This window comes from Osmerus eperlanus, chromosome 3 (assembly GCF_963692335.1).
Source record: "Osmerus eperlanus chromosome 3, fOsmEpe2.1, whole genome shotgun sequence".
NCBI classification, from domain to species: domain Eukaryota; kingdom Metazoa; phylum Chordata; class Actinopteri; order Osmeriformes; family Osmeridae; genus Osmerus; species Osmerus eperlanus.
Window position 1 is genome coordinate 22,398,003 of NC_085020.1, and position 22,500 is coordinate 22,420,502.

General features: G+C 44.1%; 3 protein-coding genes across 6 annotated transcripts in view; 1 reads left to right on the top strand and 2 right to left on the bottom strand.

Moving 5' to 3' along the window:
• Positions 1–859, bottom strand: part of col28a2a (collagen, type XXVIII, alpha 2a) — a 16,957-nt gene extending 16,098 nt beyond the window's left edge. Inside the window, exons 1-2 of the mRNA XM_062457933.1 lie at positions 687–859; positions 254–423 (exon numbers count right to left, since the gene is read on the bottom strand). Coding sequence (XP_062313917.1) covers positions 254–401 — 148 coding nt within the window. The 5' untranslated portion in view covers positions 402–423; positions 687–859. The remainder of the gene's footprint in view (positions 1–253; positions 424–686) is intronic.
• Positions 860–5,594: 4,735 nt separating this feature from the next.
• On the bottom strand, positions 5,595–11,661 carry zgc:172182 (coiled-coil domain-containing protein 89). 2 transcript variants are annotated; one of them, XM_062457915.1, is made up of 7 exons: positions 11,000–11,657; positions 10,327–10,799; positions 10,052–10,182; positions 9,584–9,720; positions 6,271–6,347; positions 6,093–6,192; positions 5,596–6,003 (listed from the first exon to the last, which is right to left on the bottom strand). In XM_062457915.1, the coding sequence occupies exons 1-7, from the start codon at positions 11,057–11,059 to the stop codon at positions 5,917–5,919; spliced, it is 1,065 nt and encodes a 354-aa protein (XP_062313899.1). In that variant the 5' UTR covers positions 11,060–11,657; the 3' UTR covers positions 5,596–5,916. The 2 variants fall into 2 exon arrangements, with proteins under 2 accessions (XP_062313897.1, XP_062313899.1); XM_062457913.1 differs by having other exon boundaries at positions 5,595–6,003; positions 6,093–6,347; positions 11,000–11,661.
• A 659-nt stretch (positions 11,662–12,320) lies between these two features.
• Positions 12,321–22,500, top strand: part of lrp2a (low density lipoprotein receptor-related protein 2a) — a 60,488-nt gene continuing 50,308 nt past the window's right edge. For all 3 annotated transcript variants that reach the window (XM_062457838.1, XM_062457840.1, XM_062457841.1), the window contains exons 1-7: positions 12,321–12,489; positions 18,326–18,433; positions 19,437–19,559; positions 19,754–19,870; positions 20,622–20,732; positions 20,834–20,947; positions 21,196–21,312. In XM_062457838.1, coding sequence (XP_062313822.1) covers positions 12,420–12,489; positions 18,326–18,433; positions 19,437–19,559; positions 19,754–19,870; positions 20,622–20,732; positions 20,834–20,947; positions 21,196–21,312 — 760 coding nt within the window. In that variant the 5' untranslated portion in view covers positions 12,321–12,419. The remainder of the gene's footprint in view (positions 12,490–18,325; positions 18,434–19,436; positions 19,560–19,753; positions 19,871–20,621; positions 20,733–20,833; positions 20,948–21,195; positions 21,313–22,500) is intronic.

Below are 22,500 nucleotides of genomic sequence, written 5' to 3' on the forward strand. Positions count from 1 at the left end.
GCAACATCTAAATGGGAGATCCAGAAATGTAAGCGTAAATCAAGATAGACAGATATACATAAAGAACAAATGCCCCAGGATATCTACACCTTGGGAACATCGTAGATAGGATAAGACTTCCTAACACAAGATCCATATCCAAAGTTCCTGTGCAAGTCAACTGTGGTTTTCTTTAAAGAACACTCAAATCCCAATGTTTGACGATGTAAGAAGCCTCTTTTCTTCAACAGGACAGATTGAAGGGGTTTCCTACCTTGTCCGTCATGTTTTTTCTCATTATTTGCAGCCAGCAGATTTCCCCTTGTTTTCTTGTTTAACTTTCTCTCCTCATAGTAATCCTGAGCCAAAACGCTGGTTAAGCCTGTGACCAACAGGAGCAGGGTCACGGAAGGGGACACCATTGTCCCTCTTGTTGAGAAAAAACTAGTAAAAGAGTATTGTGAGAAAACACAACGAATGAATTAATACATGGAAATGGTAAAACTGATGTATGTGCATGGTGTTCATTCAACTTCTCATTAATGTGAACCAAAACTGTTATTATTTCCGATTTACAACAATATTCATTTTATGGTAGGAAATAAGTTATTTGTGTAAATGTATCACAATCTGCAGACCAAAAAAAAAAAAAGACAAAAAACGGTTGACAATAAAGTAAGAGAATAGGAAATCTCCAAACTGATTACCTGAATGAGGTCCCAGTTCAACACTTTAGTGTGTCCAGTAACCTGTAATCCTAGTATCCCCCTGATCGCAGGCTCCTGAGGTTAGGGTGTTGAGAGAACAGTAGCGATGGATTGTTCCAGTTATCTCCCTGAGTGTGTAGTAGCAGCCATCCTGAGGCACAGTGTGTCTGGCCCAGCCTCTCCCTCCTCCTTTATAAGCAAGGACAACCTGCCACAGCCCCACTACTCTCCCGTCAAGACTCCTGTTATCCCCCAGAGGCAGTTAAGGGAGAGGCAGAGAGGCAGTTAAGGGACAGGCAGAGAGGCAGTTAAGGGAGAGGCAGAGAGGCAGTTAAGGGAGAGGCAGAGAGGCAGTTAAGGGAGAGGCAGAGAGGCAGTTAAGGGACAGGCAGAGAGGCAGTTAAGGGACAGGCAGAGAGGCAGTTAAGGGACAGGCAGAGAGGCAGTTAAGGGACAGGCAGAGAGGCAGTTAAGGGACAGGCAGAGAGGCAGTTAAGGGACAGGCAGAGAGGCAGTTAAGGGACAGGCAGAGAGGCAGTTAAGGGACAGGCAGAGAGGCAGTTAAGGGAGAGGCAGAGAGGCAGTTAAGGGACAGGCAGAGAGGCAGTTAAGGGACAGGCAGAGAGGCAGTTAAGGGACAGGCAGAGAGGCAGTTAAGGGACAGGCAGAGAGGCAGTTAAGGGACAGGCAGAGAGGCAGTTAAGGGACAGGCAGAGAGGCAGTTAAGGGACAGGCAGAGAGGCAGTTAAGGGAGAGGCAGAGAGGCAGTTAAGGGACAGGCAGAGAGGCAGTTAAGGGAGAGGCAGAGAGGCAGTTAAGGGAGAGGCAGAGAGGCAGTTAAGGGAGAGGCAGAGAGGCAGTTAAGGGACAGGCAGAGAGGCAGTTAAGGGAGAGGCAGAGAGGCAGTTAAGGGACAGGCAGAGAGGCAGTTAAGGGAGAGGCAGAGAGGCAGTTAAGGGACAGGCAGAGAGGCAGTTAAGGGACAGGCAGAGAGGCAGTTAAGGGACAGGCAGAGAGGCAGTTAAGGGACAGGCAGAGAGGCAGTTAAGGGACAGGCAGAGAGGCAGTTAAGGGACAGGCAGAGAGGCAGTTAAGGGACAGGCAGAGAGGCGGTTAAGGGACAGGCAGAGAGGCGGTTTCCTCCTGTTGGGCGGTTGGAGATCACACCACAAAAGTCCTCCAAAGTTTGCGATATTTTGATCCAACTGGATGAAGTAATGTTTTCTTGGCAGGGATTTAGCATTGATTTACAGAAGTCTCTCATCACATTAAACGTATACTTTTTCTTCATTCTACAAGTCTGATATTACCACTTGCTGTGTTTACCATATGCGTACAATAGGGAGAAGATACTCACATACCACAGGGCGCAACTGTGGTTGTCATGTGTTCAAATGTCAGTGCATGAACCTCATCTGGTAATCCTCATTGTGTAGGGAGAAAGCCCTTGTCCAGCGGCCATTAAAAGGGTTAATGATCCTGCCTAAAACAGTCGTCACTTGAAATGCACAGTCATTGTGGCTTGTAATTATTTGTATTGAAGATTTATGGATGTTCCTTATCTTCGTTCATCTATAATTTACAGGCCCTTTGGTGCCCCCATTTTCTCATGGTTATGTAGTGTCAGTTCATGTTGATCAAGTGTAAGGCTTTTCCATTGATTGCAAAAGTTTGTGTGATAACCAAAACACAAATAATATGTGTGATAACCACTGGTGAACAATGTACTAAATCCACAAGAAATTGAGAAGCACTGATATAGAGCCGGAGAGAAAATCCTGCAATGTCCCTGCCAGATTGTTTAACGTTCGTTGTTGCTGTCAGGTGGCATTTAAGGGAGACACCTAGGGGAAGGTTATTGTCATGTTGTCCTCTCTCTCTCTCTTTCTCTCTCTCTCTCTCTCTCTCTCTCTCTCTCTCTCTCTCTCTCTCTCTCTCTCTCTCTCTCTCTCAATGGAGTACACCATGAAAATACCTCTTTGGATTTTAGTCAGGGAGTATAGTGACATTTTTCATGTTTGGTCAATTAAACTTAAAGGCAGTTTACGTGGACTCTCCATTCATTACTACTCTACAATCCTTACTTCTATAAATGAAGGAAATAGCTGTAGATATCTGCACCCTGGAGCTGCAGTATGGAATCACTCAGGGACACCAGTACTTGAGAGTGAATTCATTTAATTGTGCAATTTTCTTCCCTAGACCATGAAAGTAGGTTGGGTTAAGATCATTGTGGATGTGTGAGGAAAAACGTGGGGTTGGAATAGAGAAATTCAGATGGTTATACGAAGCTGTAACCATCATAGAAATATAGCTGAACGTATGTGGTGCTTCACATTCTGGACTTTTAACCATTTGACCATAAGTTGTCGAGCCTGTGACCTGTGACCTTAGCTCTGTAAGGTGTGTTAAGGGCGGGGGGGAGGTCTTGTATGGACTAGTTGAGGGATCATGCAGGTTCCTGCCAGCTGTGTTCGGGATGGGGGCCCTTTATGCTGCAAACCCGGAGGCTGAGAGGAATCAGAGAAGAGCCGCTGACATGTAAGAATGTAGCACTGAATAATGGTTTGGCAGACGTTTGCACCAAACACCTTTCTCCTTCACTCTGAGAGGTGACAGCTTTTACTATCACGAAATATGTGCCTGGAAAAGTCCACCGCAGTAGTGATATTTGTGGTGATTGTTTCAAATTCCGTGTTGTTTCTGCATTATTCAAAGAAAGATCACAAAAAGATCTCCCCGTAGGTGCTGTCTGTGACCTTTTTGACACGCACTGATGATTTCGTTGGTCGTGGATAAACAGCACTTAGAGGACCTTTTCTTTCTTTTAAGAACACATGGAAAGTCAAGCTGCGGCCCACATTGCAAGCTGTTCAAACAAAGAACCGATTTTTTTATGTAAATTATTGTCCTAAGGTTATTGTGTTTTGGATACTACAGGTAAAAACCCAGATTTTTGTCCAGTTTGTCAATTTGGATATTTTTTGATATTTTGGTTCTATAACCAGTAAAGTTTCATAACATGCCACAATTATTGCCAAAAATACTTAAAAAAAAAAAGATTTTATACAACCTTCGCCAAGTAAACAAAACCTTAAATCATGGTCTGTTACCATCTTTTATTGTGATTTGTCTCAGCAAGTTAAGAAATAACTTAAAGGAATTGTATATTGTTGGAAAGCTAGCCATATGCTTCTCTCAAGCATATGGCTAGCCAAATCATATATTGCTATTAACTTTTTTGTCATGGCAGTGAAGGGGGGGACACAGAGCGATAGAGAGAACCCGTTCTAACACTTCAAAATGTTTAACAGCGATTTTCTCAAAATGACATCTAGCACACGTCAAGCTAGACAACTCTTGGCTCATAATAGGTAAACACACAATGTTACATACTGCTTTGTACTTGGAATATCTAGAAATGTTCAGAGGGCATTCTGATAGAAGAACAGGATTTTTTTTTTTTCACCTGTAGTACCTCCCCTTAAAAAATAAAAAGATGATTCTTGCATTCAGTATCTGTGGCCAGTGAGCTTTTTGCTTGGTAAATTGCTTCGATTTATTGCAGTGTGAAAAACAACATACAGTATGTGACACTGTGAGGTTTGCTGAAAGACATGCTGTTTAAGTACTCATCCAGGTGTGTTTAAAAAAAGAAAGTGTCTAACAGGATGGCATTATGCAGCAAAACCTCCAATTATTTAGTCTGAGGCCTGTTATCCTATCTCTCAAAAATGTTAAAGAAAGGTTTTTCCAGCACACTGCCATTATCAGTTACAGGACGGTGACTTATTCAGCCTGTATTATTAGGGTTATTGGTGTTGGTTGTATTATTCTTACCAATAAACATTTACAGAACATCTATACCATATATATATATATATATATCTTCCATTAAAATACGATCTAAATATATTTATTTCGGTTGCTTGACATTACCTTAACTTGCCAGTTGTTATTTTACTTTCTAATTTGAAATAACAGTGGAGCGCTCTCTAGTGGAGCAACAATCTCTGATCTTCAAACATAGACACATCATGGACAACATTGTTGAAGATGAACACTACAGTTGCAGAAAATTCTTCAGATATGTTTTGTCTTGATTCACCCTCTACAACATCCGGAAGATCAGGAGATACCTGTCTAGCACCCAGCTGCTAGTCCAAGCACTTGTCCTCTCCAAGTTGGACTACTGCAACTCGCTGCTCGCCGGTCTCCCAGCATGCGCAACCCGCCCTCTCCAGAGGATTCAGAACGCAGCAGCCCGCCTGGTCTTCAATCTTCCACCTTCAAGAAAAGGCTCAAGACGCACTTGTTCCGGGAGTACAACGGCACTTAGGGATGATTTGGTGGGCCTGATGTTAGTTTCTTCCAGGATCACAATGACTCTTACTTAGAGACTTGTTGCTCTTGTTGGTTAGTTGTAACTGATTTAACTTCTTGTACTCGCTGTGAATTATAATTTTGTTGCTTGCTTTTTCTACAGGTACACTCTTGCACTTTTTGAGGTTCATGTTGTTTAATTGTAACTTGTTTAACTAAATGCTCTTATGGTTCTTCCCATTGGCACTTGCTTTTCACAATTTATGCTTCATGTTTTGGCTACCCGCAATGTTTTGGGGCTATCTCGTTGTTATGATCAGTGACCTATGCACTTTTGTAAAGCTCTCTCTTGGAAGTCGCTTTGGATAAAAGCGTCTGCTAAATGAATAAATGTAAATGTACTGGCTACCAGTGATTGTTTGACACCTATAACCAATTGACCTGCACAAAGAACAGCAGACCCTTCCTTTCTTAGGACTACCAATCCCGACAGGGTATCATTGCTATCTTGGGAATGGATGAACTGTCTGGGGACGACAAGCTGATAGTAGCATGTGGTCTCATGATGCAGTGCTTCTTCTGGCGGACTCTCCTGGTGGCTGAAGTGTTCACAGGCTGGGCCAGCGGGGTACTCTGAAGGAGACCAGCGCAGCGTTCCAGTGTCCTTGGATGTGGGTAAATTGGTGTACGAAATAGTTTTTTTTACTTCAACTTATTTGCCTGTAAATAAATGTACTAAACTTAACTTACTGTAAATCATTTGAATTTAATAAAATGCAAAACATGTTGTTAGAATCTTTCGTTTTCTTTCGTTTTCCAAATGCATTACCAGCTTTGCACTGGTTTCATTTTATTTAGCTGTTTTATATTGAAATGAACTGGTACTGTTTTAAGGAGGTATCAATCTTCAGCCGATGATGTGACGCAGCTTGGCATTCAAGTCTTTTTCCTTAGTAAGCATGTCGTTGCTGTGCTCTTTAAAGGCTTCAAAATCCTACAAAAACAAGGGTATACAGCACTGAGCATGTTTCCTCTGTAGTGACATGGTATGAAATAAGTCAATTTCTCCACACTTGAACCAACCTTTCTGAGCTGGTTACACGTTTGAACAGACTGATCCAGTCGGTGCTGGAGAGCCTTCACTTTGAGATTTGCTGTCACGGAAGCTGCCTCCCTTTCAAACCTTGATGGGAGAGAGTTTGACCTTAGAAATGTACGTCCCAATACCTTTTTTACCTCCACTGTTAGTGTTTGTGCTAACCGCTTCTCTGCTGCCACCCTGCCGCTCTCCTCCTCCTTCCTCCTAGCCTCCACCAGCAGGACCTCTTCCTGTTTGTCCTGCAAGGAAATCAATTGAACAAAATGTTGAACTTCACAGTATCTGTTAGTGGTAGTTATTCTGGAGCTTTCTCGATAATATTACCTGTATCTGTTAGTGGTAGTTATTCTGGAGCTTTCTCGATAATATTACCTGTATCTGTTAGTGGTAGTTATTCTGGAGCTTTCTCGATAATATTACCTGTATCTGTTAGTGGTAGTTATTCTGGAGCTTTCTCGATAATATTACCTGTATCTGTTAGTGGTAGTTATTCTAGAGCGTTGTGGATAATATTACCTGTATCGGTAACACTTTATAATAAGTCAACGCTTTTTGGCATTTACAAAGTGTTAACTAATAGTTAGTTAATCCTTTATAAAACATTTTGAAACATTAACAATACATTATTAAATAGTTAATAAGCTTATTATTAAACACTATGTTGATCATTATTAAACACTGTTAAAAATTATGCATTTTATTTATAATACAATTCATAAGGTGTTTGATAACTGCATTATCATACTTTATACACAGCTTGTTAATATAGTTGCAAACCAGTAGTTTAAAAGGTGTTAATGGTACATGAGCTGGTATAGAAAGCATTAGCAAATGGTGAACAAACCATTTACATTACCTTTATAAAGCATGAGTAAATAACTAATAACATATTTACTTATGTCTTTAATTAATGTATGCCAAGTCGAATACAGGATGTACACTATGCTTTGCTGATATCTTAACAACTATTTTATAAAGACTTACTAATGATGCAACTTCTGATTAGTAATGCAAGTTATAAAGCATTTACTAACTGTTAGTTAAGGCTTTTGCGTGACCTAATCTAAAGTGTGAACTATTTATGCCTTATTAAGCATTTATAGAAAGACTATAGGCCTATAGATGTTGTGTTTTTGTTTTTTTAGAAGAAATAGCTGTTAATTTATTTACCTGGGTAATAAAATAGTATTTTATTTCCATTAAGAAGCAATACAGTAGAATTGGTATAAAAGTTGGTTACCCGAAGCTGTATTTTATTTTCCAAAAATGGCTGTAATAAACTTCAAATGTTTAGCTACTCCTCGACAGGTCTGCAAACGCCTTTGAAAGCAGAGATTTGTTAAAACGTTTGTTAACCGAGATCGTAGGTCGAGGTTAACAAACAAATCGTTTTAACAAATTTAGGCGACAAAGCGTTTGCTGACCTGTCGAAGAGTAAACATTTGGTTTCTTATATACTACAACAATTCGTGGGAAGATCCCAAATCAAACACGGCAAATCTGGAGCAGACGCCATCTTGTCAGAGCAATCAGCTGCACTTGTACTGGTGACGTCACTACATCTCCAAGGCAACATATCAACAACTCTTTTGAGAACGTCTTCTGAACCAATAAGAACAGCATATTGGTTCAATTGCAACAACAGTACGAGCGTTCTGATTGGCTAATGGGTAGTCATGCCAGCCGCGTATATCTATGCGCGTATTGACCTCATCTGCGGTCTGATACGTATTCTTATTGCCCTCCGCTGATGTCATCTTCAAAATGAGCGAGATCGAGGAGTTTTACTATCCAGATGACAATGAAGACATCAACAGCGACGAGTAAATTCTTAACTTTCTAAAAGAGCAGAAAAGTGTGAACACAGAGAGATAAACGACAAGCGCTAGGCAGATTGCTAGGTTTGGTTGCTCAGATTTCAGATTGGTTGCTAGGTGCTAACACCTGAAACACACCGTGAGAAGACGAGTAGAGCTGAACAAAACTACATGTTTTAAATGAAAAGAGCTAAAAATGCCATATAATAAACAACTTACTAACCTCGACCGTTCAGTCATGCCGGGAAATATCAAACTGAGGTTTTAACGTATCGACCGCTGTCACTCTCGGCTAGTAGAGCTAAGTAGTTAGTAAGACACATGCCTGTCATTACTTCAATAAAATAGTAATTTTGTGTTTCACATTGTGTTGTGTCTGTTTCCTTTTGAGAAACGTATGTTCAGCCTTTGTGAATGTGAGGTTCGGGAATGGACAATAATACCTTAATAAATAACTTATAAATGTTTAATAAGGCAGAGATAGTTCACACTTTATATTAGGTCACGCAAAAGCCTTAACTAACAGTTAGTAAATGCTTTATAACTTGCATTACTAATCACAAGTTGCATCATTAGTAAGTGTTTATAAAATAGTTGTTACATACCTTTGTGAATGTGAGGTTTGAGAATGGACAAGAATACCTTAATAAATAACACAAAAGCCTTAACTAACAGTTAGTAAATGCTTTATAACTTGCATTACTAATCACAAGTTGCATCATTAGTAAGTGTTTATAAAATAGTTGTTAAGACATCTGCTAAGTAGTAGTGTACATCATGTATTCGACTTGGCGTACATTAATTAAAGACTTAAGTTAATATGTTGTTAGTTATTTACTCATGCTTTGTAAAGGTAATGTAAATGGTTTGTTCACCATTTGCTAATGCTTTCTATACCAGCTCATGTACCATTAACAGATTATAAACTACTGGTTTGCAACTATATTAACAAGCTGTCTATAAAGTATGGTAATGCAGTTATCAAACACCTTATGAATTGTATTATGAATCAAAACCATAATGTTTAACAGTGTTTATTAATGATTAACATAGCATTTAATAATAAGCTTATTAACTATATAATAATGTATTGTTAATGTTTCAAAATGTTTTATAAAGGGTTAACTACCTATTAGTTAACACTTTGTAAATGCCAAAAAGCGTTGACTTATTATAAAGTGTTACCCCTGTATCTGTTAGTGGTAGTTATTCTGGAGCGTTGTGGATAATATTACCTGTATCTGTTAGTGGTAGTTATTCTAGAGCGTTGTGGATAATATTACCTGTATCTGTTAGTGGTAGTTATTCTAGAGCGTTGTGGATAATATTACCTGTATCTGTTAGTGGTAGTTATTCTAGAGCGTTGTGGATAATATTACCTGTATCTGTTAGTGGTAGTTATTCTAGAGCGTTGTGGATAATATTACCTGTATCTGTTAGTGGTAGAGCGTTGTGGATAATATTACCTGTATCTGTTAGTTGTAGTTATTCTAGAGCGTTGTGGATAATATTACCTGTATCTGTTAGTGGTAGTTATTCTAGAGCGTTGTGGATAATATTACCTGTATCTGTTAGTGGTAGTTATTCTAGAGCGTTGTGGATAATATCACCTGTATCTGTTAGTGGTAGTTATTCTAGAGCGTTGTGGATAATATTACCTGTATCTGCTTTCCTCTTTGTATGGATAAATTCAGTAATGTGTCCTTCTCCTTCACTAGGCTTTCTACTGTTTCTTTCATCTCCGTCTCTTTCAAAGAGTAAGTCTCTCTTGCCTTTTGAAGTTGTTGGTTTAATTCTGACGGATAAAAGCACCATCAAAGTTTATGGACATGAGTGCATTAATCTAATAACTTAAATCAAATGTTATTTGGGATATATGGGCTATATGGGAGTCAGGTGGCTGAGCGGTGAGGGAATCGGGCTAGTAATCCGAAGGTTGCCAGTTCGATTCCCGGTCATGCCAACTGACGTTGTGTCCTTGGGCAAGGCACTTCACCCTACTTGCCTCGGGGGAATGTCCCTGTACTTACTGTAAGTCGCTCTGGATAAGAGCGTCTGCTAAATGACTAAATGTAAATGTAAAATGTAAATGTTATTTGCATAGTCACTGATCTTGTCAGATTCACCTGTGCACATATCTGCCGCATCAGTTAGCTGTCTTTGCACGTCACGTAACTGGTTAGACAAAGATGTCTCCTTTGACTGATGACGTCCTGTAAGTTCCTGATGGGTTGCCTGAATGCCATCACATGTGTCCCTGTAGTGTAATCATTACTCATTAAATATGCATATTGACAGTGGAGCTAATTTAGTAGAAAACACATTGTGGTAGATATAGAACACTTAAAATTTGAATAGTCAAATGTCAAATAATCTCTGGTGTAAAAATATGTTTCCTTACTGATACTTGTTTTGAAGAATTCTGTGCTCCTCAACAAGTGTGTCCATGTCTGTTGTGAGCTTCAGAATAACTGCCTCTTTTTCTTCTAACTCTTGAGAGAAAAGTGTATTGTTCTCCTCTCGAATTTGTTCGTTTTCCTGTCTAAGTTTGGTGTTTTGTGTTTTATACTCGTCCTTAAAAATAATCATGGCTTGATGATTACTTGCCAAATCCATGAATCTTTTCTCTAAGTAGGACGACTTCTTTCTTTCACCCTCAAGCTCTGCATATACATCTGCTCTATGGGCTTCCAACTCTGAATTTATACTTTCTAGAGCCTGACATCGACATAGCATCTCGTCAGCTCGTTGTTTCAAAATACAGATTAAACTTGACTGCTCATCTATCCTGGAGCGCAGCATCCCTGCCTCACTCTTGTCATCTTTGGAAAGACACCGGAGTTTCTCCAATGCCCTGTGCACATCTTCCACGTCCTACGGAAGAGGATAAGGATGACAGATATCCTAAATTGAAACGCATTAGTCTACGTGATTGATCAATATGGTTCATACTGGTAGGCAAATGTTATACAAATGACCATCAATAGTTTATCGTTTATAACAAAAGCTTACTAGCTAGCTACTGTAGCTACAGTACAGACAGTTGATCAAATTGACTAGGAATTTTAGTATACCTGTTTAGTGTCAGTAAGCTTCGTTTTCAGATCTTTGGAACTTCTTTGAGGTGATGCCATACCGAAAGCCTAAAAAGTGACTCAAAACGGCTGTTTAGTAGCCTTCAACTCGTCCTTGTTATGTCCCACTGAGAGTGCAACAAAGTTTCAGCTGTTGCTATTGGCAACTGTTTGTAGGATTGCATGAATGCGATCTTTTTTTCGTTCCACAACAAAAACGTATAGATGAAACCCGTTTACAAGCTGCTAATACACCCAAACAATGTTGTACACGCCTATGTAATTTATATTTTTTATTCTTAAATTAGCAATAGAAAGCAACGGTGGCTCACAACGGGGTGTACTATTTAACCTGAGTCTAATCCGTCGCGTGGTGGGGCTGTCGTGCTACTATTGAGCTGTTGCTAGCCTACTTTTCAACTCATCATTTTATTCATTAGCCTGTGAGGAGCATGTGTATCATTGACATTCAGATTTCTACCTGTCTATGTGACCGATGCCTTGAATACAACTGTAAGATTTGTGGCAATTAGGTAGGCCTAGACTAATTTGCCCAAAATATTTGGATAAAAGATCAATCGTTTTACACAAAGGTTGGCCTAAGTAGGCTACAGTAGGCCTATACAAAACAATGGCTAATCTATCTCTAAAGTGCTAAACTCGAAAGATGCGTAGACTAATTCGGGGCATGGGATACTTTACTTCTCCCCTGACTGTCGTACTGAGTCTTGACTCCCGTGCAATCCCGTACCGTCACCAAGGTCACCCCGAAGCTGAATAACATTGTGTCAGAACTAAGTGCAACAAGTGGAGCTATATAAATACAAGTCACAACTCCTTAACAATTTATTTCCCAAAGTTGCTGAATGATGTAGCGTTCCAACCGTTCTATCCGGCTTACATCCCACGTTTTAAACTCACGCAACACATGATGACCAATGTTAGGTAGCCTACATGGTTCAGGGGGACAGGGGACGGACGGACATAGTTTGAATGTCTCTTTTTAAAGGGAATTTTTGTCCGAATATTCTATGGAATCTTAATTTGAATATGATAATTGTGTTCTTATAGAAATAGACACGGCCTTTATGTGTACGTTGAAGCTGCTCTGCACTTATTTTGGCCCCCATTAAGTAGGCTATATTATTGTAGCACTCAACGCGATGTCAAATCACGCGCAGATGAGACAGCCTGGGCAATGGAATGGCATTATGCAGATTCCAGGGCTGGAGGTTTAAGGGTTTTTATCCGGAGGGCCGGGCTAGGGGAGCGTCCTGTCTAGGGCTTTGTAAACGCCCCTTTTCATCAACTTGCGGGACAAGAGAGAGAGAGGCGAGCGCTGGCATCCCAGTCCCCAGAGCACCTTCATCTGCCCGGCTTCAAACGGAGCTGGACGGACCGGCCGGGACCCAGCAACAGAATGTGGAGAACACTGCCAATAAAACTTCTCCTTATATTTATTTTGTGTTTTATCCGGTGCCAGTCTCAAGGTAAGGCCAGCAGGTTTACATGTATTTATTTAATGGCCTCTAGCCAGTTTGATTCACTGTGAACCAACAAAGTTGTAGTGATTCCATCCCATTGATGGAAAGCACTTGTTGCACTTCAGAATAGAAAGTTGACTGACACAAGGAAGATACTCTTTCATACTTTCATTATTTTTGAGAATCTTTTTCTATCTATTGATTTGAATTTCCAAACAACCATCCAATTTGAAATCTAGAAATTAGATACACCAGATGGCCATTGGATACATTGTTATGGTTCAAGACACTTGTGTTCCCCTTGGTGCCTCAGTAAACTGTTGTGTGAAATTATCCCTATTTATTTAAAGCAGTTTTTTAAAAATCAAAGTCGACTGTAATGTATTTTCAAAGGTTTAGTACAAAAGCCTTCCACAGACAGATTGGAAGTTCTCCTGGAGAACTTTTGCCTGAGCTTTGCCGTTGCTAGGTAACAGGAGGAAGCATGTGACTTCCAGACAATCTGCGGACTGCAAGCTACTGGTAGAAGCCTTATTTAGGACAATGTAACAATTTGACGGGCGCGACATGTTAAATGAAACATTATTTGATACCATCTTAATAAGTACAACTCTTTGATTCAATTACTTCTGTAGGCTTTTTTAACCAGCCTATATGCTGGTTAAATTAGTGTCTTTCACGTTGGTGTAACCTCCAGAGCCTACTGCTCTAATTGTAATCTGCTTTCCTTTTGCCCAACCCTTAGTATGTAAGCTCCTTAGTGTGAATCAAGCAACTAATTACGCTGCAGCTGCTGCTGAAAGCAACCATTTCTACATAAGTAACAACAGGCGTGCGTGTAAACAACAAGGGGAAAGTCTTCACCCAGTAGTCATCTGGCCGCCTCTTCACTAGAATATTTTTACTTTCCTATCTAACCACCTCCTGAGTTGGCTGACTCGCATTCGAGGACAAAAGAAAACAATCTTAATTGATAATCTGATGCTGTATTGTGTTTGTCACTTGTTCTTACTTTAACTGGAGTGGTAGGGAGTTTCCACAGTTTTAAGCCAGGGCTTTCTTGAGTGTAATTGCTTTATTATTTAATAGCAGGTGTTCTCATTGGAGAATCAGGCCTACCTTTGATACAAGTTACTGAACTGGGATGTGTCGGCCGTTTGAGATTATAACAGAAAAAGAGACATTTGGACATTCTGCTCTGACTCGGGGCAGTTTGCATCCAGCTAAGGGACATGGTTCTTGTTGATCTCCTCAGAAATGTGAAGCAGGAATGGTTGATTTAATCCAGATTTATTCCCCCTGCGTTTGAGAGGAAATGACCAAAAGAGCCTTGATGCAGTCAGACAGGTTACTTTCTTTAATCCATTGAGCCTAATTTCCGTTGGGTCTTCTAGAGTATGGGTTCACACACATTTTTGCTTCGTCAAGGTTTTTCAAAGGTAGTGTAGTTCAACTAGCTGACTGTTTAATGTGTGACTTCAATGTCAAGTTGTCAATGTGTTGATGTGTTGCAGAGTGCCTGCGTTGGCACAAATAGCTAATGTAACACGGTTTCAGGTGATTAACGGTTAATAAGTCATACTACTAAGGTCCTGTATGGAGAACCCTTCTCATGGTTAGTTGACCATCTCTTGCTTATGTGCAATTATAGATATTCAAAACACATTTTCTGCTGACCAATTATCTGAATATTTGAAAAGAATGTGTTTTTTTACCATAATCATTAGCAAACAACAGTTTATAACAGGTTATGTTAAAACCATAGCTAGGCCTGATTGGCACACATAGTGCAATGACACACTGCGTTATACTGGCACTTTTCTGAAGACGATGATAATATATTAGGAAATGGTAGTGCATCAATTTAATCACTGTCCAACAACACATAACATCAGTGCTGTTACAGTATTGTCCTGTAATTATACAAACAATCTCCCTGTCATTTCAAAACACTGTTTTTCCTGAATACTTAGATTGAGCCTCATATATTGGGCTATGAGTTCAAGTTTGTAATGACACAAGAACACTTGTATATTGGTCCTGAAATTTCACCCGGCACCAAAACCTCTGGCCAGCACGTGCATGCTAAACCTTACACATGCTGGAGACTTTTTCCGGTGTAAATCCTTGAGCAACTCACTGTATTAGAAACAGGAACAGAAGTTAACACAGTTGGCACAAACAGAGGCCTCTAATCCTTTCCCTTCATGCAGAACCCTCCGCCTATGTTCTAGAATCCTCCGCCTATGTTCTAGAATCCTCCGCCTATGTTCTAGAACCCTCCGCCTATGTTGCAGTACCCTCCGCCTATGTTCTAGAACCCTCTGCCTATGTTCTACATTTACATTTACATGTTCTAGAACCCTCCGCCTATTTTCCAGACTACTCTGATGAAGAGGGTGCAGAGTTTAGGCTAACTAAATGCTCCTGGTGTACTGGAGTGGCAGCCTGTGTTATAATGAGATATAGAGTCAAGAAAGTTATTATTATTTATTATAATTTTTTTTACTGTGCTCCGTTAGTGTAGAACATCAAGTCAATTAATTCCAGTCCATGATATCTGAATTATATATAGTTTTTGCATGATTCTTTTATTTAAGTATGGGTTATAAGTAAGGCTTCATTCATCACGCCTTGGCTTCTTTTGTACTCATGCCAATACCAAACTCCCTTGGGCTTTCTCTGTTTTGTGTGTAGCGCTGAGAGCCAAAGTCAGTTGTTTGGCAATTGACTGCTTTCTGCTGCATTGATTTCCATATGAAATGGGCAGCAGCACTTCGCTGTGACAGCATGGATGGATCCAGCGCGCACCACGCTGCCAGACATTTTCTCCGCACACATTGAAAGAGCGCGAGGGGATGCAGCGAAACAAGGCAGTATTGATGAAAGACGGAACATGTCTCTCACGGGCCCCACATGATTAGAAAGAGATGTTTTGGGGGGGAGGGGGGGAGAGGGGGGCGGGGGGCAGACGTTTTGCGTGTGTGTGTGGAGGGGGTGGTGTTGAGGGTGGGGGGTTGGGATGGTGTAGGTGACTTCTCTTGTTGACTCTTGTTGTTTTTGGAGGAAGCTTGACCGTATTGTGCTTTGCGCTGTCCACCTCCACCGTGCCTTCTGCGCGGTGACACCTCCACCGTGCCTTCTGCGCGGTGACACTTCCAGTTGTGAGGTTGCAGCCCTGCTGGCTTGGCTGTTGTGCCTTTGTGGTGTCCCAGTGGGGTCTGGGGCCATTGGGGAGGCTTCATTCTAATGAAAATTCCTCTGCTGCTCCTCTTTGTTTGTGGTGGTAGGCTGTCCTCCTCTTCCTCCCAGGAGAGGGTAGGCTTCTCCCTGCTGTGGGTTTAAGTTGGCTAATTAGAAAATACATGGTGAGGGAGAGGGGGGGAGAAGAAACACGGCAAACTAAAGAAAACAGGCAAAACAAAGACACGAACGAAAAAAAGGACCAATCCTAGAATACCACTTTCTTAACAGCAGCTTTGCAACATTTAAGGCCCTCTGCTCCTAACTGTTTCCTTGTAACAGTGATTAGCACGGTTAAATTAGATCTATTTTGATCTTTGTCAGGAAGAAAAAACAATTTAAGGATTAAGACATAGTTACAAAGAGGATGATTTCATTGAATGTAAGAACAAGCTCAACACAAGATCGTACTGTTGAGAAGTCCACTCTGGTCTGCCAGTCACCTTTCCCAGAATTGATACTGTCAGGAAACACTGGCTCCATTTGAAGGTCCCAGAGGATTGGTTTCCTTTTGGCAAACGCTTTAAGTTGTTAACCCTAAAGAGCAATATTAACAGGCTGTGCTTGTGACCATCTCTCAATGCTATAGAGTGTCTGAACAGTGACCCTACTTTCACTTCTCTGTCACACACTGTGCTTCTTTTTGTGTGGTCATTTTTCCCTTATGAACCTATTATTCATGTTTAGGTTGGTCAATACAGTTTTCTTTCATACGAAAACTGGTGTACTTTGACTTGTGAGTGCCCTCAGACTGCGGACGTACTGAGAGATGTCCCGGGGAACTGAGATGTGTCAGGGGTGTCGCTGTGCCCAGTACTGGGCCCAGGACTCGGCCGTGATACTGTATGCTCTGATTGTCCTACCTGCCATGTTACAGATGATGCTACAGCCTCCAGGGATCGTTGACTCGCAACAAAGACTGCCTTTGAGCTGACGGGGGGGGAGCAATTTTATCATTAGTAAACTGAGCAGGAAAAAGTCTTGCCTCCCAATTGGCTGCTGAAGGAGTCAAATATGAAGCCCATTTGGCTGGCGTGGTTTGAAAGTGGTTGGTGGTGGTGTGGGCTAATTAATCTGAGACGAGACGTCATGATACGAGAAAGCCCTCGTAACGCTTTTAGTGCAGTAGCACGGGCTTCGACCCCACTACTCAAGTGGAAGTGATCCGTCTTTAAAGAGCACATTACATAAAGGCGATGATAAACCGCTGACTCTCATACAACGAGCTGTCTGCTCACACTGCATCAGTCAAACGAATGGGGGTTGGGTTTTTTCAGCCAACTCTTATTTTCTTTCTGTGTGTGATGAAGGGCAAGAGTGAATCATCTCTTTGCTTTTGCCTTTGCTTGTGTTCTGTGATCGTCACGCTAAACATTGTTTCGAAGCACACTTAGACACCAACACGCCACAGTAACAACCGCGATTAAGCTCACAACTGACCCTGTTCTTGACATATCCTTATCGTGTGAGTTGCTCCAACACAACTGGAATTTGAGGTAATTTTGTTGTGATGTGGGAGATCGTAGCGTGGGAGGGTGGTGTTCTAGAAAGCTGATAGGTACCGCCGATCCTAGATGCAACAAAGAGTAAGAGGCTGTTCCAAGTACAGTACTGTCTGTCAGTTACAGTTTTAGGCATTGATACCTTTGATTTACATGATGGCTAAATCATATGAATTCATTTGGCTTTTTATACGTTAATGTTAATGTTATGTTAGCATTTTAACTATGTGGAAGTGTTTACATTTGAGTTGCAATGACAGGTGGTTGTATATTTATTACAATGTGTGATTGAATGTAATTAAGAATTTAAAGAAATCAGGCCTACGAATTTGGTTCATTATTTGGGGTCAGTGTCTCCTGTTTGCTTAGGAGCTGAGAAGTTGGCTCAGTGTAAAAAAACAAACAACCTGTCTCATCCCCTGCACATGTTTGACCAAGAAGGGAGGGAGTTTAAAGGTAGCGGATAAGACCACCAACCCCAGGCATGCACCACCAACCACCACCTCACTTCTCCCTCAGCAAAGAATTTGGGTTTCAGGGTTTACGGTACCACCCGGTACCACTATTTATCCCAATTACATTACTGACAAGGAACCGCATGTACCATAAATCAGGTTGTCAGAGAGAGACAATCAGAATTGCGCATTCCTGTATGGTACGCGTCTGACAGAACGCTCTGCCACTGAACTATGCTGCTCCCATCGATATCTCCTGGAGCCCGTCAGGGAAGGTGGAGTGGTGGTACCTTATCTCCTGAGATGCCACTCAGTTAGAAGATCAAAAGGAGGCTTGGGATGAGTGCGCTGTTGTGTAACTGTCTGGGAGGATGGCAGGCCCACTCATTCCCGAGGCCTGTCGATGCTGTTAACACCACTCTCCATCAGTACGAGACATTCCCTAATACGCCTCAAAGTGTTTTGATTAAATAAGAGGTCTTTGTGTCTATTTATTGACTGTGTTTGTGAAGGATGGCTGGGAAGAAATGTTTATTATGGGATTCATGAACAGATTAGAAATTAAATAACCTTGGGTTAAAGTTATGTGATTATTATTATATTATTATTATTCTTAAAAAATTTTTTGTGTTTGGCTTAAAGGATGTGAATCGTATCAGTTTCGTTGTGGGACAGGACATTGTATCCCAGACAACTGGCGCTGCGATGGAACGTCCGACTGCACAGATGACTCAGATGAAAGTGACTGTGGTGAGTTCTCTAACCTAGACGACTCAGATGAAAGTGACTGTGGTGAGTTCTCTAACCTAGACGACTCAGATGAAAGTGACTGCGGTGAGTTCTCTAACCTAGACGACTCAGATGAAAGTGACTGCGGTGAGTTCTCTAACCTAGATGACTCACCTGTAGGGTCAGGGGCTGGGATTTGATCCAAACTCTAATCATTTAGTCATAATGCAGATACTTTTATCCAAAGGGACGCACAAATAACACATACATTCACAGGGCTTATATGACGCCTTAGGTGGATAGAAACAATGTAATCACCTCTATTCTGGGAGAAAAAATAAATCTTCCTTTTTTTTATTTTTCTGACAGGGGCACCAAGAAGCCCGTCAGAGTAGATACTAAGTGATGATCTGTGTGACGTTCTGTGTGATATTCTGTGTGTGTTCTGTGTGTGTTACGCGGAGTGGTGGGGTAGGACCCAAGCGCAGGAGAGTAGGCAGACATGGTGTCAAACAAAGGGTTTAATTTCTCAAAACGGGAACAGACAGGGTACTCACGATGACAAGGGTAAGGACAAGACAAAGACGGGACACAAAACAGGATCTAAATATACAGAACCAAACACAATAAGACTAACGAGAACTGAAACCACTCAACGAGACACAGGTGACACTGGGAGTCAGGTGGCTGAGCGGTGAGGGAATCGGGCTAGTAATCCGAAGGTTGCCAGTTCGATTCCCGTGCCAACTGACGTTGTGTCCTTGGGCAAGGCACTTCACCCTACTTGCCTCGGGGGGAATGTCCCTGTACTTACTGTAAGTCGCTCTGGATAAGAGCGTCTGCTAAATGACTAAATGTAAATGTAGGTGAAGACAATGACAGGCACAGGGAAACACTAGGGCAGGGCAAAACCAAAAACAGGGGGGCACGGCTTTGTTGTGTGTGATGTTCTGTGTTATATTGTGTTTTGTTCTGTGTGATATTCTGTGTGATGTTCTGTATGATGATCTGTGTGTGTTCTCAGGTCATGTGACATGTGACGGGAGTCACTTCCAGTGTCTGAGTGATGGAGAGTGCATCCCAGTCGTGTGGGTGTGTGACGACGAGGAGGACTGCGAGGACGGCTCTGACGAGCGACATCACTGCCGTGAGTTCCCTCTCACTTCCCCCCTCCTGTTTCACCCCCCAGGATCGGTGCAGTCGGCCCCACACCGTTAGACGTGTTTCATGTGGGGTATGAATTCACGAGTGTGTCCCAAATGTCAAGTTAAAGATCAAACATCAGAGAGAAATGGGAAAACCTTTGACACTTGTGGCTGTTTCTCGCTAATCTCCCTCCAGCTGGACGGACGTGCACCAGCGGGCAGTTCAGCTGCAGCAGTGGAGCCTGTATCCCGGGAGAGTTCAGGTGTGACCGGCTCCCTGACTGCTCCGACGGCTCTGACGAGAGAGACTGCCGTAAGACACCCCCCCCACACGCACACCCTCCCCCCCACACGCACACCCTCCCCCCCACACGCACACCCTCCCCCCCACACGCACACCCTCCCCCCCACACGCACACCCTCCCCCCCACACACACACCCTCCCCCCCAACACACTCCAGCATGGCTCACCTTCTTTGCTGCAGGCTCCCGTGGCATTTTAATCAATTTGTTAAGATTAAGAGGCTCGTTGACTGACAGAACGGGCCACAATATGCTTCTTGTTGTCAGAGGTTGATTGCGGATTCCTTGGTGGATTAGTCAAGCTGAAGTTCAGCTGCTATTCCATTATTGTGCCGACATGAGGGACTCGCAGCGCATTACGGTAATCGCACAATGGCAGCAAGAATGCTGTAGGTGCTGGTGGGGTTAATGGGAAACCTTAGTCTTTTATCCTCCTCATTAGCCTTTGACAAGCCTGTGTCTGGTGTGTGCTGCCAGTGTAGACCTCACAAGTGATCTCTGGGGCTGGCAGTTGGGCCACACTCTGATCTCAAGGTGGGAAAGCCAAAGGTATATTTTACATGTGACCCAAAAGGTTCAAGGAGTTTGATTCATGAGACAGTTAATGAGATGAAACGTGCTCTGCACCCAGCAATAGGGCTGCTTCAATGGTTACCTTGAAGAGCCCACGGTTTACTGTGGCGCATACTTTAGTCTGTAATATAGTCGGCCTGCTAGACGTGTCTGATCCTTGGCTGTTATCTGTGGCTCCCTGTCCCCAGACTACCCTGACTGTTCAGCGCTGAGGTGTGCTAATGGCGCCTGTTACAACCAGAGTCAGCGTTGTGACCAGTCGCTGGATTGTCGTGATGGATCCGATGAGGATAATTGCAGTAAGTGTCCGGTGAACTCTTGACAGTGACGCACAAAACTCACTCCGTGCTTCAAAACACTGAGGAGGAAGGGAGCTTGAAGGTGTGTGGTCTTTCTCCAGCACAACACTGCAGCGCCGGCCTGTTCCAGTGTCGCAACGGAGAGTGTGTCCCTCAGCGCTACGTCTGCGACCATGATGACGACTGCGGGGACAGGAGCGACGAGCAGAACTGCAGTACGGAGCTCGGCCCAACTCTCCTTTTACCCTCTTCCTCCCTCTCATCCTCCCCCCCCTCCATCCCTCCCTCCCTCTCCCCCTCCCCTCCCTCCCTCCCTCCCTCCCCTCATCCCTTTCTCCCACCTCTTCTCCTTATCTCTCAGCCCCTCGAAGGCAACTCTCATCTGAACCCTTTCATACAATGATTCTTCCCCTTACCCCTGCCTTGCTCTGAGCGTCTCTGCGTGCTGCTGTCGTCCCTGCAGCCTACCCCACCTGCCGAGGGAGCTACTTCACCTGCCCCAGCGGCCGCTGCATCCACCAGGTCTGGCTTTGTGACGGCGAGGACGACTGCGAAGACAACGCTGACGAAAAAGGCTGTGGTATGGATCCCTCCGACTGTCTGGACGCTTCTCTGCCCCCAGAGGGCAGAGCCGGGGGCAGCCAAGAGCTGCAGAGCAGGGACCAGAGCTGCCCCCTCCTCACGGAGAGCAGGGCCCAGAGCTGCCCCCCTCCTCACGCAGAGCAGGGCCCAGAGCTGCCCCCCTCCTCACACAGAGCAGGGCCCAGAGCTGCCCCCGTCCTCACGGAGAGCAGGGCCCAGAGCTGCCCCCCTCCTCACGCAGAGCAGGGCCCAGAGCTGCCCCCGTCCTCACACAGAGCAGGGCCCAGAGCTGCCCCCGTCCTCACGGAGAGCAGGGCCCAGAGCTGCCCCCCTCCTCACGCAGAGCAGGGCCCAGAGCTGCCCCCCTCCTCACGCAGAGCAGGGCCCAGAGCTGCCCCCGTCCTCACGGAGAGCAGGGCCCAGAGCTGCCCCCCTCCTCACGCAGAGCAGGGCCCAGAGCTGCCCCCCTCCTCACGCAGAGCAGGGCCCAGAGCTGCCCCCCTCCTCACGCAGAGCAGGGCCCAGAGCTGCCCCCCTCCTCACGCAGAGCAGGGCCCAGAGCTGCCCCCCTCCTCACGCAGAGCAGGGCCCAGAGCTGCCCCCGTCCTCACGGAGAGCAGGGCCCAGAGCTGCCCCCCTCCTCACGCAGAGCAGGGCCCAGAGCTGCCCCCCTCCTCACGCAGAGCAGGGCCCAGAGCTGCCCCCGTCCTCACGGAGAGCAGGGCCCAGAGCTGCCCCCCTCCTCACGCAGAGCAGGGCCCAGAGCTGCCCCCCTCCTCACGCAGAGCAGGGCCCAGAGCTGCCCCCCTCCTCACGCAGAGCAGGGCCCAGAGCTGCCCCCCTCCTCACGCAGAGCAGGGCCCAGAGCTGCCCCCGTCCTCACGGAGAGCAGGGCCCAGAGCTGCCCCCCTCCTCACGCAGAGCAGGGCCCAGAGCTGCCCCCCTCCTCACGCAGAGCAGGGCCCAGAGCTGCCCCCGTCCTCACGGAGAGCAGGGCCCAGAGCTGCCCCCCTCCTCACGCAGAGCAGGGCCCAGAGCTGCCCCCCTCCTCACGCAGAGCAGGGCCCAGAGCTGCCCCCCTCCTCACGCAGAGCAGGGCCCAGAGCTGCCCCCCTCCTCACGCAGAGCAGGGCCCAGAGCTGCCCCCCTCCTCACGCAGAGCAGGGCCCAGAGCTGCCCCCCTCCT